Source organism: Cydia amplana, chromosome 3 (assembly GCF_948474715.1).
Source record: "Cydia amplana chromosome 3, ilCydAmpl1.1, whole genome shotgun sequence".
Classification (NCBI taxonomy): domain Eukaryota; kingdom Metazoa; phylum Arthropoda; class Insecta; order Lepidoptera; family Tortricidae; genus Cydia; species Cydia amplana.
In genome coordinates, this window is record NC_086071.1 from 1,005,173 (window position 1) to 1,023,704 (window position 18,532).

The following is an 18,532-nucleotide window of genomic DNA, read 5'->3' on the forward strand; positions in this document are numbered from 1 at the left end:
CAGTCAACCTTTGGGCAAAGCAACAACAGCCGCAATATTCAGCAGCAGAAGCAGGTATATTCGACAATAATTAATTATAATTAACAAAATAAAACATTACGATGTATCCTTTCCTTGCACAATATTACAATAAATAGGTACTCGTACCTATAGTAAGCACAGAATATTAAAGTCTAGAACTTTAGTAATAGTTATTAATACTTAATCTCTACTATGTCTGTTGTCTATTGCTATTGCACACCTAATTGTAATAATCGAGTTAAAGGCGAGTGATACCGCAATGTACAAAATCTAAAATTAGTTAGAGAAATTTGAACCTATAAGTATTGTAGGAAATGTAGTTAGTTTTGTTTTGTTTTAAAATTGAACGAAACAAAACAAATGCAACTCAGTTCTAATTAAACTTAATTTAAATTTTATTTTACTTAATGTGATATAAGTAGGCCTAAAGAAGAGACGCTTTCCATATACATTTAGGTACATTGACCCCGCGTGCGTCCCCGTGATGTGCACCCACGCCAGCAAGCGGACACCCTAAAATCTATTTTTTTATTCGGTAGACTGAAATGACAGTTCATAGTATGAACATAAAATGTCATTTCATACTAAGAAATGTCATTTTAGCCTACCGAATTAAAAAATAGACTTTAATTAGTACTTAATTGTTGGACTATTACGATTTTTTACATCCGTTACACTGCATCTTTTACCCTTATTCTTGTTAGTGTCCTCAACAAAATGTAGACACTGCGAAGACGAAACATCTGACGGATCCTCCTTTTTATACCTAATCATTAATCAAGCGGGTAATCATTAATGAGTTGTTGAGCGGTGACTTTGTTGAAGAATTTGTTGATGGCCTTGACGCCCGTGCGCACGATTTGCTTGATGACCGGCGGCGCGAGGTCGTCCATGAGCTGCTTCCAGTTCGCGTTCGCAAACTGATGCATGGAGTCCGCTGTTGACAAGACAAATAGTTTAGTACCTAAGAAGTATAAAGAAAGAAAAGAAAAAACTAATTATAAACAGCAAACTACCTATTAAGACGAGGACAGGATCAGAACCATGTACCTAGGGTTGTACGTTGTTTCATATACTACATTTGCACAGCAAATAGCGAGCGCGGGCTCTCCAAATAATCATTTTCTATATACCTACTAGTGAATCGACTGAATTTTTCTAGGGAAATGATGATATGGATTCGCCATTTTAACATCCTGCGTGATTTGATCATATCCCTTTCAAATCTCTGTTTTGATCATTTCCCTGCGACATAATGCATAGTCGCTGGTTCGATTCTAACCCTGGGCACTGGAGGCCTTAGTCACTTTTTCTTTCGTGAATGACATCTACTATAGTTAGCGGCAAAATGAATAAGTATTGAGTTTAAGAGTTCACGACAGAGTCCACTGGGCACTGACAGATAAATAAACGTCGAAAAAACATAATTTTTTGTGTCCAAATTATCAACTGTACCCATTGAATGCTTAGTTCGGGATACTTTTAAAAGTAAGTACCCACGAGTAACGAGTACCGAAGGTAAATAAGTTACTTTCTATTGCTGCTGACTGTACTTGTAGGTACTGAATTTCTGCTCTGTTATTTACAAAATAACGGCGAAATAGGTTTTCGAGGTGAGTACGTTTACAGCACTAGCTTCGACAGGACCGGTAGTCAACAAGTCTAGGAATAGACCTCGACCGGCCTTGAGCAACTAAGGTCGACATAACGTAATAAATATTGCTCTTGCAGCCTTCACATTAGTCACAAAGTTTAACATTCAGACGCTTAATTGTCAATTAGTTATCTACATACTACATAGTGTTTAACGCCATCCAAAAAGATGGGTTAATTCTATACTAGGTTTGTACTATATAGGTATAGGGACCGTGCGCCCGTGTGCATTGGAGGCGGGTGTGCCATCTTGTGGCCTGAATCAGAAACATAATAGAATACATTGCCAAAGTAGGCTATCATCTATCGTTCTTGTGCATAGTATAGGTTCTGCCATCTTGTTCTGCGACTTTGTGTACATCGGAAGCATAAACATCACATTTACGCCTCGCGCCAAAAATCTGACGGCTCCTATGCTGCCCCCTAGACCTAGTTCATGCATGCTCCCTATTGTATTTCATTTAGAAGGGTTGTGGACAGCCATCATTATCTCCTTACAATCGTGGTACCTACTGGTAGGGATTCTTTTGCAGTTCTCTTTGGTATTTATTTTTTCATGTAGTTGTAGGTTATATATTTCAGCGAGCGAGATGCACTACGTTTGGGTTGACGCAGTCGCTATAGCGTCTAAAGACGCGTACCTAAATCTCACGGTAAAGCTAGGTACTGGAGTTAGTATCTCATAAGGCATTTCTCACGCACTTATATTGGTACGCTTGAGGTGCTTAATAACCAATTAACCATACCCCGGGGTTTTGGGTACGGGAATTATTTCGTGTAGGTACCTAGTTATTTATAACTTTGTTTATTGTAAAATAGTTACCAAGCTATGAATTAAAAATAGGTAGTAAGTTCCGAATGTGCTTAGTAATGTTAAAATGCAGCTTTTACAATTTTTATCTATTTTTTGACTAGTGTAAAACATTCCCGCACCCAAAACCTGAATTGTGTTGATAACACGCCTCAAGGTCGTATTAAAATGAGAAGAAAACCATTTAAAATTATTAAAACAGAATCAGCAACCGGTCAGAGTCAAACACGACTTTAATTTGTCTTTAAAAAAATAATAAAGCACCAATAACCAAGGCTGCCTTGATTCTTTGTGTACTTGGGCTTATATACGAAACGATTTCCGCGTCAATATTTTTATGTCTCATCGCAATAAACTGTTAATTCTTAAAGGACTGATAATTAACGCTGTCTGGCGACGTACCTACTGTAAGGTCAAATAAAACATTTAAACTATAGTTTAAAATGAGGCTCTACTTCTATAGAAGTAGAGCCTCGAAAACAATTACATTAAATTCATATTTTATGTATAAATTATTCGATTTATACCAAATTATATGATACGAGTAAACGCATTTAAACGTTAGGTTAAGAACATTTATTGAAAGAGCTAATAATAAGTTAATATTGCCGATATTTAATTTGACATCTCATTAAGATGATTTATGTATAGGACTATTCAAAAGTGCATGTTGCTACTAAGGCCTACTTGAATAAATATGTATAGGTAGGTACCTATTTTGTTGAATTCTGAACCAAGTATTTGGAAAAAAAATTAAGTAACTCAACTCAACAACATGAGAATAGATCGAAAAAAACAACGGGTTGCACTCCGGGAGTGCCGACAGAAATGAAAACTCAATGACTAGTCCAAAATGTCTGCAGCACTATGTATAATTGACCCATCCTCCTTTCTATTGAAAAACTTTAGTTCCGAAATTGCTGGTCAGTGAGCTTGTTTAAAATTCGAAATTCAAATTTGTAGCGTTAATTGTTTAAAATTCGAATAGAAATTGTAAAGTTACCTTGCAGACCTCGCATCTAAATATATTTGGTCATGATATTTTGAGTTTTATTCACCAGTACTGAACTCTAGTATCACTTTTATTAGCGATTTCATCAAGATGTAGCTTTATTGAATTATGTCATTGAGTTTTTCTTTATTGATTTAAATGCCATCTAAATGAGTGGCCATCTAAACCTTACGGTCACGTGATCGCCTTATGCTGTCTCGAGTTTATCATTTTTTCCCCACCTCAAAAAGTGCCCAGCGCCGCTAAAGAAGTTTTCACTTAAAAAATCGTAATCCTGAGTAGAAATAAAATACAATTCCCATATTCAGAATACGTATTAGGGACATTTCCATAAAAAAAAACTGTGATGATTTCTTTATCGTAACGCTACCCTCTCCGACTCACACTCGGTCGATAACCTAAAGTGCAATCATTAATTTTAGTACCTGTACTACACAATAGAAATAATGATCAGTAACTACCTAATAAATAGACTTAAGAATGACGTTTCCTAATGGAAGTACATTGTATTACCGTTTTCCTACTAGCAGTATTATTGTTTATAATCCACAATCTGATTAGGTATAAATAATTACCTCTACTTTTGAGAAGTTAATCGAGCATTGTAGCCCGCAGTAAAAGAGTTTAAATAACGACGATTATCTCTAAACATTTAGAAATGTTACGTTCGTAAATCATAATTAGTGTCCGATCGAAACATGTTTTTTTGCCGAAACCGAAACCGAAGGTTCGGGGTTGGCTCTAGTTTCGGCCGAAACCGAAACTTTTGTAGACTTATTAAAGTCGTTGAAAAAATTTCATTAAACACATATTATGACAGCGTCGACCGTCCAGAGGCGCCCTCATTAGGGGAATTGTGTTTTCTAATAAACCAATTAATTTCTGTATACATAAATATTGTTGCCCTACTTGCTCCCCAACTTTCGGTCGTTGTCACATAGTTTAGTTTCATAATACGAAGTACTATTTCGTAAGTTTCGGCCCGGCCGAAAGGTTCGGCCAGTTTTTGGCCGAAACCGAAACTACGGCCGAAACATGATTTTATAGCCGAAACTGGCCGAAACCGAAACCGAATCTTCGCTCGGACATAATATACCGGGCGAGTCGTGTGTAGGAAACAACGACTGCTCATACACACTTAACTAATCTAGGTTACGAAGCTATTTAATTAGGGGGCATAGCCAAGATGACAATCGTATATCGACAAACGCCAAACGAAAAGAAAAAATGTAAATAAATCTATTGGCATGCCAGATGGTACGGAGTATACCCCGTTTTTTTTTAGATTAGATTTTTTCTAACCTCTAAAGTACCTACCGAGTGGTAATTAACTTTTTTATGTCGATGTGTACAGATATAATATTCGTGTTGTACAGATATATTGTCATCTTGGCTAGGCTCCCTGTGCCGCTGTATCGTGTGAATTCACTTGTTTATTGCGTTGTTTAATTGTTTGAAGAGACTAGTATGTACAACTGTAGCAGAGGCTTACACAGATTATAATTAGCCACGTGCGACATATTAGTCGAGAAAATAGCAATTATATCTCAATAAAACTGTAATTTACTTACACAATTCCTTGTTGCCGTTAAACAGGTTCTTGAACTGGAAGGTGGTCTTCTCTATCTGGTACTTGTAGTTCGGGGTGACTAGTTTCAAGTGTTCCCCCGTCTTGCCCTTTACGGGAGTCAATTTGCTGCTTATTTCTACTTCAGTGTTATCTGTGGGAGGAATAAACGATTAGATTGAGAGCATCAGTTAACCATAAATTTAAATTACTTAACTACCTAATTAAAAAGAATTGACAGTTTATCAAAAGACAGAGAGACCGAAGAATACATATCTTATACCTTTAAACAAGCAATTCTTGTTTATTTATTTATTTATATGTATATATATTTCGGGGATCTCGGAAACGGCTCTAACGATTTTGATGAAATTTGCTATATAGGGGTTTTGGGGGGCGAAAACTCGATCTAGCTAGGTCTTATCTCTGGGGAAACGCGCATTTTTGAGTTTTTGTACGTTTTCCGAGCAAAGCTCGGTCGCCCAGATATTAATTTTTTAACCGTAGGTAATCATAAGTACGTCCACACCAAAGAGTTTGTATGTTCAAAAACTTTGTTTAGATAAAAATAAACTTACTTATATTTTTATAGTACATTACGAAAAGTAGGAAATTCGCATGTGTAGTTATTGTACAACGTTCTACAGTAGGTACATATGGCCCTTTCAATTTTTGCCATAGGCACTTATTGTCCTTAATCCCGCCCTAGGGCGGTAAAGTAGGGTCATATGTAGGTACTGTAAAATAATTTTATTTCGCCATTTCACGTTTATTACGTACTCACAGAAAATATTTGTAGGTACGTGATATCATCATCTTCCTCGCGTTGTCCCGGCATTTTTGCCACGGCTCATGGGAGCCTGGGGTCCGCTTGGCAACTAATCCCGGTAATTGGCTTGGGCACTAGTTCTTACGAAATCGACTGCCATCTGACCTTCCAACCCAGAGGGTAAACTAGGCCCGTATTGAGATTAGTCCGGTTTCCTCACGATGTTTTCCTTCACCGAAAAGCGAGTAAAGCGACTGGTAAATATTAAATGATATTTCGTACATAAGTTCCGAAAAACCTCATTGGTACGAGCCGGGGTTCGAACCCGCGACCTCCGGATTGCAAGTCGCACGCTCTTACCGCTAAGCCACCACCAGCCGGTAGGCTTGTAGGTACGTGATATAACGTAAATATTTACTTATATTTGTTGCTATTAGGTATAGAGTCTGTGCGGTAAGGGAACGGTCATAGAATGTGTCGGTACCCTTATATTCCAAGACTCTTCTCTTCTCTTCCACTAAAGAGATCTGTGGGTTAGGAGAATGTTAACAAATATTCTTACCGACTAATATCAAGCAATCCCCATCTCCCTTTATGGGCAGCACGAGGATGCGCCCATCGATGTTGTAAACTCCTGAGACACTCATATTGGCAACAAATTTCAAGGTAAAACTCTCGTCTTTTAAGTTTACTCTGAAACAAAAGGGTTAAAAATCTTGAATTTACTCGAATGAACCGCGAGAAAGCAACAGATTTTTATTACATATAAGGTTCTTCCCAAGTGGTTTATTAATATGGTTATGGACTACGCTAACATCGCTACCGCTCCGTTGGTAGATATTAAGGAAATAAAAAAATGACATTTTCTCAAAATTTCCTGAAAACCGGCCAAGTGCGAGTCGGACTCGCGTTCCAAGGATTCCGTAGGTACATTAAGTCCGAGTCACGCTTGTCTGCACATTTCTAATAGGTTTTTCTGTCATCTATTGGTAAAGAAATATTTTGTGTATTTTTTTCAAAATTTTTAATTTTGTCTTGTTTCTTAAATAACTTTTGACCTATGTACCTACATATTATAAAATTAAAAAAATATATATATATTTGAAAGTCTCAAAATGAGCTCTTTCATTTGATATATATATAACACGAAATAGTTTGAAAAACTTTATTTTAAACTTTCTCATTTACCCCCAAAAAGTGGCCTTCATAGTACCTACCTACCAAATATCAACTTAATTGGTCCAGTAGGTTTCAGGAAAATACTAGGCTATGACAGACGGACAGACAGACACGGGTGATCCGATAAGGGTTCCATTTTTTTCCTTTTTAGGTAGGGAACCCTAAAAAAAGTCTACTGGCTAAAAGTGGTGGATAATACGTCAGCTGGTGGTATGCCGCCGTGTTTATTTTATTTTAACTTGAGTCTAGCTGTTGGGGTCCCCTCTCCTCCCTTTCCACATATAATAATATTTCTTCAAATTATCTTTTAAATTAAGCCCAACCAAAAGATACTTAAAGAAACTTTCATACGGGAATCATTCAACGCAAGTGAGTTTCCAACAGTTATATATTTATAAGTTACTCTATGGTTTCCATTTAATTTAAGCCTACTGGATCACTTGCAGATCGAGGTACACGAGTTACTCATTAATGCTTACTTAATAACGTAACAACAATATTGCAGAGCAATTATTTGCATACAATGAGTAAGTATACTGGAGTGGACTGTGGAGCATCTACGTCGATATGATTGACTGGTTACTCATTGTTTGTGAATCATGTGGAATCGATAGTTTGCGCAACCACAAACAAGGATAAGAACACAAACAGTCGACAATTATAATCATGCTATCATTATATGTAGATCTTTAATTTTTGCGGTTACTTACCTAATGTACCTATATCATTCAAGCATGTGCTACGGCTAAGAAAGGCAAGAAAATTAACAAAAAAAAACTGTTGTAGTAAGTAAGTAAACCATTTCTATCCGTTCACCAAGAACGCTGTAAAGGGTCCGAAACGTCAGGATATTTTTTAAATACATTATAAGCGACTTAATCCGTTAAATTATTTATATTTCATGAATAACTAACTGGAACCGAAATCAATTTTCAGTAAGTACCTCTAGTCAGGCGTGTCTCACTCCGCGATTTCGTCGCTTTGCTACAGGTAGCTAAAAGTACATCCGTTCGGCCCCAATTTTGGGGAAAGCCATAAGCCGCGCGTGGCGCTGTCGCCGCCTAGCGGCCATATCTGTGCTGATCGTAACAGACGCGTTTTGTTAGAGAGTGAGTCTTCTGTACTTAGTACTATTATTTATTCTGTGCTCTAGTGTAAATTTCATTCGATAGCGTGACGTGTCACGTGACGTACGTCGCGTTTGCGTCAAATGTCATTTTATGTAGGACTTTGAGTTTTCAAAACGTCCCGCTTGACGCGCTTTTCTAAATCCCATACAAAAACAGACATTAACGCAACGCGAACGCACGTCACGCACGCTAGGTACTTATCGATTGAAATTTACACTAGGGGTTCAGTTTGCTGCACCTAATTTACAGTAGGTACCTAATAAGTATCCCTACTTGCTCATGAGCTCAATAATTTTCTATAATCTACAACACTGTTGTATCAAGGAAAATACACCCTAATTATAACGTAATTGAGTAGGTTCTGAACATCTGAAGGTACATAATCATCTAAAGGTTACAGACTACTTATTGCGAGCCACCAAATAATAATACTACATATTTACAGACGAAGAATACTTGGAATTTCGCAGTGCACCTTTAAAGTACCTAATTATTATCAATTTTACCCCATTTAGTACACTGTATCTAGACTGTAGTTAATGATCATGCTGCTAGAAACTGCCCCTTGTTAAATTATTTGGTTTATGTTGATTTGCACAGATATACTTTATTGAACAACAATATAAGTATAAATTAACAATAAAGTAACCTAAATGAAACTATCTGCAAGACTAAAACTACTACTTAAAAAGGAAAACTAAAAATCTATGGCATGGTAGGTACATACCAAAGATACTGGCAGCAGATCCTCGCTAAATTGCAAGATAATACTTATGATGTGAACCATACCAAATACAAACTACAGAGTAGGTAAGTACCTAGTACTTACTAAGGTAAATTTAAGTAAATTTATTAAGGGGCATGAAGAGGCCCCATTCTTGAAATTGAATCAAATTCCTCATCGGTCGCAACTTCGCAAGATATGCCATGTGGGAAGCGCTTAGTGCACTGACGTATATCTCGGGACGGGCCTTACGGGCACTAAAAATGGTACATGGTAGTTCAGCGGTGTCAGTGTGTCACTCACGAATTCGAGCCAATCGTGCAGTCTAACGCAACTAGATGCGACCAAACGCGCGCGAGATGCGAGTTCATCAACCAATCGCGTTGTAACGGTGTCATACCACTGTACTGGCCCCATTCTTATTGCCCGTAAGGCCAGTCCTGCGATATATGTCAATGGCTTAGTGGGAATGCATGGGTCTTCGTTGATTCGTGCAGTTAATTTAGCCTCTGAATAGTTTTGATTGCGTTTAGGGCGCCTCTTTTCGGTGTTATAGTAAACCATTTTTCTAATGAATGGGTTGGGTTTACCAGTAAGTATCAAAAGTACCTGTTATACATATGTATAGTTAGGTATATTAAGTATTAAAATATATCCTTACTTGAGATCTGTTACGTGGACGGTGCTAAGACCATGCATCTGCGCCTTTCTCAAGGACAGCTTCAGGCCGTTGCCGTCTATAATGATGTCGTCCAGGTCGATGGGGTCTATCGACGGCACGCCCAGCTCCGGGATGCCCTTGGTGAACTGCGGGAGCGACAGCACCACCTGCTGCTTCACGCACGACGCGAACTCGGCGTCGTTGTAGCTGCATTGTTTGATGTATGATGCTGGAAACAAACATAATTAATCATTAAGTCTTCATTTTCTGATATTCAATGTAATGTTTCTGGTTTAAGACGAAAGGGGACGAAGTCACGTGTCCGCTTCTCCATACAAATATAGTAGGGTGCATTGGGGTAAATCCGAAGACGGGGTAATTTTGAAAATGGCAAATATCTACTAAACTAGAAAAGCTTTCTACTGTGTAGCAACAGTACGCAAGATGCCATGTAAGCGTGCCAGTGGTATAAGTGTTGCTAAAGTATGAAGTGTTTCTAGTTTAGTAGATATTTGCAATTTTCAAAATTACCCCGTCTTCGGAATTACCCCAATGCACCCTACCCATTTTCCTCTCTGGATATTAACATTAAAGAAAATATTTTTGCGCAATTTGATGTATTTAACCACAGCTATGACACTCGGTTTCATTTGTTTCTTTTGTATTATTACCTATTGTAATTGAATGGAGCATGCCAGCATCTATACGGCACCATTCCGCAGGGGGATAGTTTGTAATAATTTATTTTAAGATTAGTTTCATTTATTTTTACACGACTGCCCAAAAAAAAGAGTGTATTGTTTTCAGCGTTCATGTTAGATTTAGTTTTTAAGTTTTGTAGGTTATGTATTTAATTATGTTTCGTTTCTAGGTATGTATTGTATATTAAGTTTGTATGCACTAATAAATTATTGAATGGATGATTATTGATTAATATTTGCCTTCTTTTATGTACTTAAGTATTAAGGATGACTCACGCTACAACGGTCCGGGTCCGGGCCGGGGCGCCCGACACTTCAGTTTTCTATAAGAAGCATCCGTGACCACCGATCATCTGTCATAGAAAAAGAAGTGTCAGAAGCCTCGTCCCGGGCCCGGAGAGTTCTAGCGTGAGTCATCCTTTAATATGTGTTAGTTATTTTACGGCTGTTGTTATCTTGAATACTAATAAATAAATAAAAACTTGCTTTGAATTTCGGACGCACGTCAAGTGACTTGCCGTAATGCTTAGGTATAGCATAGCATTATAGTAGTTAATCACGTCGACGTAAAAAAGTATAATATATCCGATAATAATAATACATCCTAAGCGTTTGCCATTATCATTTTATAGGTGCTATTGTTGCACAAACCGGTATTAAGTCATTAGACTAAAAGTGAATAAGATACTTATCGTCATATTTTAATTGCGTATACATTTATGATAAGTATGAAGCAAAAAGTATGACAATTCATTAACAAACCAGTTTTTTTTGTAACATACGAGTAAAAATATAACAGAATTACATTGAAACTGGGAAAACCGTAGCTAAAATGTGTCCGTCTAAGCTACGTTTGACTTAGGTACCTACGTAGGTACGTAGCCACACGTTGTATGTAGATGCTAGCTTGTTCCAATTGTTCTCAGAGTTGCATTGTTCCGAAAAAAAAAATACAGCTCCTCTTGTAAAACATTCTACACGTTTATGGAGACAAAAAGACAAACTAAACAATAAAACTAAACTACATGTAGGTATAATAAAACTGAAATAATTTAAAAAAAAAATAAAAATTAGTTGGTATTGGTTGTCGTATTGGTCCGGAAATACCACAGGCGACATAGTACACCAAACGAACACCAAAAATTGCCAATCGGGGGAAATAATACATGTGTAAGCCAATTTTAGCATGGGTGTAGGTAATGGTGTATTAAACAAGATACTAAAAGTACCGGGGGGTGGGGGTGAAGCTAACGGGTAGGAGGGGTTTAAAGTCCCTTTTTTATAGTTTTTCGTAAATAACAAACGGTGGCTCGTATTAGCAAAAAATGTTCTATCACATAAGTAATCTAAGTAGCGTTTATTTTATAAGGAATCTCAAATAGATTATTTACGTAAAAGAGATTTTTTTGCTGTGGGCTACCGTTTACGAGTTATTTACCTACGAAAAACTAAAAAAAAAACGACCTTAGAACAAATTATTCGTGACTTAATATATTTTAAAATATTGATCCTAGCGAAAAAGTGTATTACTGAATGTTTTTTGTAGAAAATTTTATGTAGATTACTTATGTGATAGAACATTTTTTTCTACGGGCCACCGTCTAAATGAACCCTTATTAGTCCTATGGTACAGTCACCGGCAATAATATATTACACAACGAAGGCCGCAATAATATCTGACATGATTTCAATTCTAGAGCCATAAGAGCGTGTCACATTATTTTTGCGGCCTTCGAAGAGTAGCATATTATTGCAGGTGACTGTACACGGTAGTTGCTGAGGGATGAAGTAACGGAACACGGGGTTGTTCGTACGGAGTTTATTTAAGAACTTATTTAATAGAAGTAAGTACCTACCCACATTAGGAAATACACCAAGCTGAGTATATCTCAAGTAGGTACATATATCATAAGTCCTATTTACTAAACAACCTACAAGGTCACATGCAATTGCTATTTATGATCATTGCTTGAACTTTGTGGTATGGAAATATGTTTTTACGATTTACTTGTAATAAAGTACCTGTGTAATAGTTTCCGAGAAATGTTTTAGTTATACTTATTTACATGCAAATATGTAATACTAGTAAATAAAATAAATAATAAATCATTTATTCAGGCAAAATAAACGCTATTTGTACAGTTTCTTCTTCTGCCAAACTGCAGTACTTACAGTTTGTTGGCAGAGGGGACTCCCTTTAAACATAGATGGGTAGACTTAGCTAATTGCCTAGTTCATTGTTAACTTAAATCTTATTGCTTATGGTGGTAATTTAAATTTAATTTTGTCTAATAGAAAGTTTCTATTAGACAAAATTAAATTTATCTATTAGAAACATTCACCCACAATATTATAAGCTCTTGCCTGGAAATTCGGCCACGTATACTGTAACTAGGTACTTTACGATATTCGAACTAGTCCTAGCGGTACACCCCGAAATTCAGTAATATGCTACAAATGGTGTTAAAAGTAAGAAAGTCGGTACGATTGTTCTTTACCATTTAGGCCATTTGAATCAAAGGTCAGTCACGCTCCGTGATTGTTGACCCATTGGGGGTTATAGTTAAATTGGCATTCCATAGCGCAAGTATTGAACAACCAATTTCGCTAGGAAGCTGATGGGTAACAATCGCGGAGCGTGATGGGACATATTAATATTGCGATGAAAACAAACTTCGTACAAATGTTAGATTTAAATTTTAAGTTATATTCGAATACAATCTGTCATTTTGACATTTAAATTCGAATGAGACGACATCTACTGATAGTACTGATACTAGAAATAAGGTCAAATCGAATTCCTTTGTTTTTCAGAGACGTTCGAAATTTAATAAATGTCATTATAATAAAATCGATATCAACGTCATTGTTACGCAATAGTTTAAGAGGCCGGTATCGATTTTAGTCGCAAAAATGTAAAATTTATAGATTTAGTCAATGAAATTGTACACCTTTTGTTACGTAATATAGAAATAACAAGTACTGGTATCTATTAGCACGTCTTCTTATCTTGCACTTTTACAAATAATTTTTTCAAAACAGACTCACTAAATTAGTAATATTTTTTTTTCTGATGAACGTTTAGGTAGATGCGCGTAAACTACTGAATCTGTCGATCTTATTTGTACATTTCGAAAAGTTTGGACTGTTAAAAATGGTAATTTTGTATTACACATATCCTGTACTCCATCTTTAATAGACTACATTTTTGTTATATGATACCTATTGAACAAGAGTAAATGAAAGTTAGACGAAATCAATTTTCACCAGAAATTACTTCAAAACAAGTGAGAATTTTTCGTGAAAATCGACTTAATTTCAACGTAATTTTGATACTTCAATAATCTGAAACTGTTCTTATACATCATTTTGTATAATTTACCACTATAATTTTTTGATGAATTTTTAAAAACTGCCCCTTCTCGTCATAATTATATTGCCGGTGATGCACGCTCGGGACCTCATTATTAAAAGGCAAGATGAGAAGAGGTGCTAATAGAAGCCAATACTTGTTATTTAGATATGTATTACGTAACAAAAGGTGTACAATTTCAACAACTAAATCTATCAATTTTACATGTTGGCTCTAAAATCGTTAACGGGCTCTTAACATTATCAAAGACTAGAAATTTGTACTAACAAAATATATATATATTTATGCTGGAAGTAATTTGCGGTTTTTGCCTGATAGAGGATTTATGTTGTGTGTAACATGTTAAATACCCCCACGGGTTCCATATAGCCCCACGAGACGGGAACTGAAACCTTGACTGACTACAAGGAAATACATTTCCATGTCATTGTCATCCATCACTCATCGCGTTACGATACGTGTAATTTTTTTAAATTACCCTTAGGCCAAAGTGCTCGTACTTGTCCGTACATGTATTGGCGCGAGCGAGAGGCACATTTGGATGTTAGTGTACGTTGGAATTGGCCAGCTGCTAGTTCAGTTTTATTAACCTCTATTATGTGTATGATAAGATTGATAACGGATCTGCCCTAGTACCACGGTCGCATTTTTATCGTTTATCACCATGCCTGTCACGTTCTAACAAGTATGTAAGTGCGAATGTGACGGGCATAGTGTCTATATATATAAACGTGAAAGACCTGACTGACTGACTTAAATCAACGCACAGCCCAAACCGCTGGGACTAGAAAGTCCAAATTTGGCAAGTAGGTTCCTTATAAGGTCCACTAAGAAAGGATTTTTCAAAATTCATCTGTTAACCCGTGCGAAGCCGGGGCGGGTCGCTAGTAGTCGATAAAAATGGAACCGTGCTGAGCCCGCTGGACCAAATTATTAGCAAACTTTTTGTATTTTTCTCTAGAACAATAAAATTTGTTCTGGTCTATACGGCACGACCGAGGTTTGAATTGAACCCACGACACAACAAAGAATACACAAATACAAAGAAAATATTGAATTTAAATGCCGTGGATTAACAATTCTTTACCTTCTTCATATTACCTATTAGGCATTATTTATTTATTGGAAATATAACGTGTTTTTGAAGTGAAAACTTCTTTAGCGGCGCTGGGCACTTTTTGAGGTGGGGAAAAAATGATAAACTCGAGACAGCGTAAGGCGATCACGTGACCGTAAGGGGCGTAAGGTTGGTAAGATGGCCACTCATAATTTAGATGGCATTTAAATCAATAAAGAAAAACTCAATGTTATTTGACATTTATGTTGCGGACTCCTATTCAAGACTCTTTACCTATGTTCAAATAATTTGACGTTGTCATGGCAGTATGTAAATAAACACGTCAATGAAAAAGTGTGATCTTATTTGAGAATGATAAAAATATATATTAAATAAATAGAATACCTCCGCTAAACGTATGTATCGTGTTACCGGGCGTCGATAATATAGTGAAGTGAGTTTTCACTTCTATCGGCACTCCCGGAGTGCAACCGTTGTTGCTTGTTTTTTTAGGTAATTAATAAACAAAAACTGTAAATCTAAATACATGAAATTTTATCTCAACGGAACTGTTTATTTTAGTACCTATCTGAGTTATAAAATAAAACCAGACTATTCCGCCTAAAGTGTTCGCCATCAAAATGTGAGGATGAAGCTAGCTTACGTTCGGTCTGACCGGTTTTTAATTACGGTATGTCATTTCAATGTCGTTTCATTGTTTACAATTTCGAGGATATATTTTTATTTTATGAGTAAGCCGTTGAATATTAAAATTATATGATGTATTAATGTTCACAGTTTTAGGGTTCACTGAGATATAAAGACGAGCCGATCGTATGTTGAACTGTAAGCTAGCAAATTTTGTTCCAGTTTTAGGACGTATCGCTATCCTGTCCCGGCCGATAAAAGTCAACTTATTTCGTATAATAGATCAGGTGGGAATGTATTTTTTTAAATGGGTAAGTACATAATCTTTAAAAGTGCTCGTTGTGCACGTTCAAGTTCTATGAAACGGCTTTTAGCAGCCCCTTCCCAGACAGATATGCAGTAAGTAGGTATATTAAATAATATATAAGTAACCAGTATTGTAACTATTTGACTTGGCACCGACTTCAAACGTTTCAGTTTCTAGCGCATGTAAAAAGAGATAATATTTTATTTTATCCTTTTTGAAGTCGGTTTTACTTTTTGTTTAAAGATTACCAATTTTTTTATTATAATTATATTACTAAGTACCTACCTACAATCAATTTCACTTTATAAATCATATAATGTTTCCGCTACTGACTGTCGAAAATTCGTCAACGTCTACGTCGTCAAGATAGATAATTATGCGTACCTACATTACATGCGTTGCTAATACAGTAAATTTATACATTTAGCGTTTGCGTCTAATCCGGTGGTTCTGATATTTTGCAGTCTTGTTTATGATGTTGGCTCAATGAATAATCCAAGTTTGAGACTTCGAGCGCCGAACGCAATTTTGTAAAAAATCGAAAAAAACCGCGAAAATTTCGGGTTTTATTTTTTAGTTTTGGGCGATTCTAACCCTAAAGGACTAGTTTTTGATAGTACCTTCCTAAGACGTTTTTAAAGAAGACTAAATTTGCTACAATACGAGATTAGAATTGTCCCTATAGATATAATATTTTTATAGATAAAGGCTTTCAAAATTTATAATTTTTTGAAATTGAGTGAGTGCAGTGCCTATGCACTTTTGTCTCAGGCGATGCCGCTAGGCACGATTGTTCCTAAGGTCAAACAAAACTGATTTGGCCCGGTAGCCACGAGATCGTACCGTGCCTACCCCCCAAAAAGGGACCCAAAGGGTCGGATCCCCAGGTCCACCCAAGATCCCAAGATATTAAAGATATTCACAAAATGAGTAAGTATTTACCCCTTATAAGGGATAAGGGTTCAATCAGAAAATGATTTAACAGCCCTTAACTTTGTACCTACTATAATATGTCTACAGAAGAGACATGCTTTGCAATATGAACCATCAAAGAGGGCCACCGCGCGTAATTTCGCCGCTAGGGGCGCTAGTGTAGTTGGAGCCTGGAGGTCTTTCAAAATGTCAAATGCATTTTTGAATGCAATGAAGTTTTGGGGGTTCAAAGCTTTTTTATCACTTTTTTCACTACTAATTCATAAGTGTGGTAAATCTTTGTCCATCTTTGATTATAATCATGGTAAACAACAGATATACCACAATCAATGTATGTTAGTGGTTTAAAAAAAGTGCCAACTTAAATATATGCAAAATTAAACAGGTTGAAATAACGGCAAATTTAGATATAAAAAATACCTTTGTGTATTATATGTATAACAACGTATTGATTGTATAAAAATAAGCATAGAAGAATTTTGAGTTCCGTTTTTCTGGACCACCATCAACAGTGGCGCCAACTGGTGAGCAAAAAAACGCTAGCCCTCATTGTAAAGTAATAAGGTTCGTGATTTGAGATTTCAACACCACAATTTAGCGCACGCCTTAAAACTTGATTATAGTCAAGGTAAAATGTTATTTGCCTTATCTACACTAAAGTTACTTCTAACTCATATCTGTCATTGAATAAGTATCCAAATTATAGTTCATTTTTTTAGCGTTAGTAAAAAGGTAAACAATCTTGATGTGTCTTTTAATTGAAAAACATGTTTTAAAAATAAGTCACGGAAATATGTAACAATTATGAATCTAATACGATCATCTATATTACTGTATAAGATTACATGAGTATAAGTTACTGTTTTTAAAAAGCGTTTTTCAATTAAAAGACATGTCAAGATCGCTTACCTTCTTTCTAATGCTAAAAAAACGAACTATAGTTAGGTACTTACGCAAATACGCGTCTTCGCCGTTTGCATTGCAAAATGCCGCAACCAAAAACACTATTCCGTACGCGATCATCGTAGCAATGTCACTCGGAACAACGGCGACGAATGATGTCCGTGCGAAGACTGTGTCGCAACCGCGATGATCCACCTTTATGTATGGACCTGTAGCTGTGGCTGACGAGTTTCAAACAAGCTGCGAAGGCAGCAAATACCTAAAAGCTTTTTTTGACACGCTAGGAATATGTTTTTTTGACAAGCCTTCAAAACAATCCAGGGTCACCCCGGTTGGCCCGGCGTCTCGACGAAAACTGTGTGGTTAGATACCTTGGCACTAGAAATAAACGTATGATTTTTTTTTAACCGACTTCCAAATCTCAAAGAAGGAGGTTATCAATTCGGTTGTATGTTTTTTTTTTATTTATTTATTTATTTTTTTATGTTTGTTACTCCATATTACTTCCTATGGCCAGCTCCTGTCTCCATCATCAGATCAGCTCGATGGTACCATAATATTACATTGTCACCCGACTTACATGTGTTTGCAAAATTTCAGCTCAATCAGAAACCGGGAAGTGGATCAAATTTAACTTGCAAGATTCCATTACATAGTTACATACAGGTCGACCTAATAAAAGCGTGTTAAAAATATATCGAAAGTTAACGAACTCACTTATATTTTTAAGAGCTTATTTCAATAAGATGAATAGACTCGACTAGACTAGGGTCTAGGGTGCTTAAAACATTTTTCTTGTTAGTGTTACTTAAATTACAGTTATTACATTAGGTATCTTTATTATTAAATTGTACAACGGGTTTTAATCGCGGGACGTTTCGAGGACGGCGTTGTCCCCGTGTTCTCGTGGTCTTCTCCGAGACCACCCCCGTGGTCCCCGTTGTCCCCACAACGCCGTATTCGAAACGTCGGAGGTAAATCTTAAAACTTACATACACGATTATGTCCTGTTGTACAATTTCATAATGTCTAAAAATCGTGAAAGTTTAAATCAGTGTTAGGTACCTATGTTTATGTGTCACA

General features: G+C 36.4%; 1 protein-coding gene across 1 annotated transcript; it reads right to left on the reverse strand.

Annotated features, from left to right (window-relative positions):
- Positions 1 to 757: 757 nt before the first annotated feature.
- On the reverse strand, positions 758 to 17,654 carry LOC134662338 (circadian clock-controlled protein daywake-like). Its single transcript, XM_063518528.1, has 5 exons — positions 17,500 to 17,654; positions 9,528 to 9,756; positions 6,396 to 6,526; positions 5,069 to 5,218; positions 758 to 958 (listed from the first exon to the last, which is right to left on the reverse strand). Exons 1-5 carry the CDS (start codon positions 17,567 to 17,569, stop codon positions 795 to 797), a joined length of 744 nt encoding a protein of 247 aa, XP_063374598.1. The 5' UTR covers positions 17,570 to 17,654; the 3' UTR covers positions 758 to 794.
- Between the last annotated feature and the right edge of the window lie 878 nt (positions 17,655 to 18,532).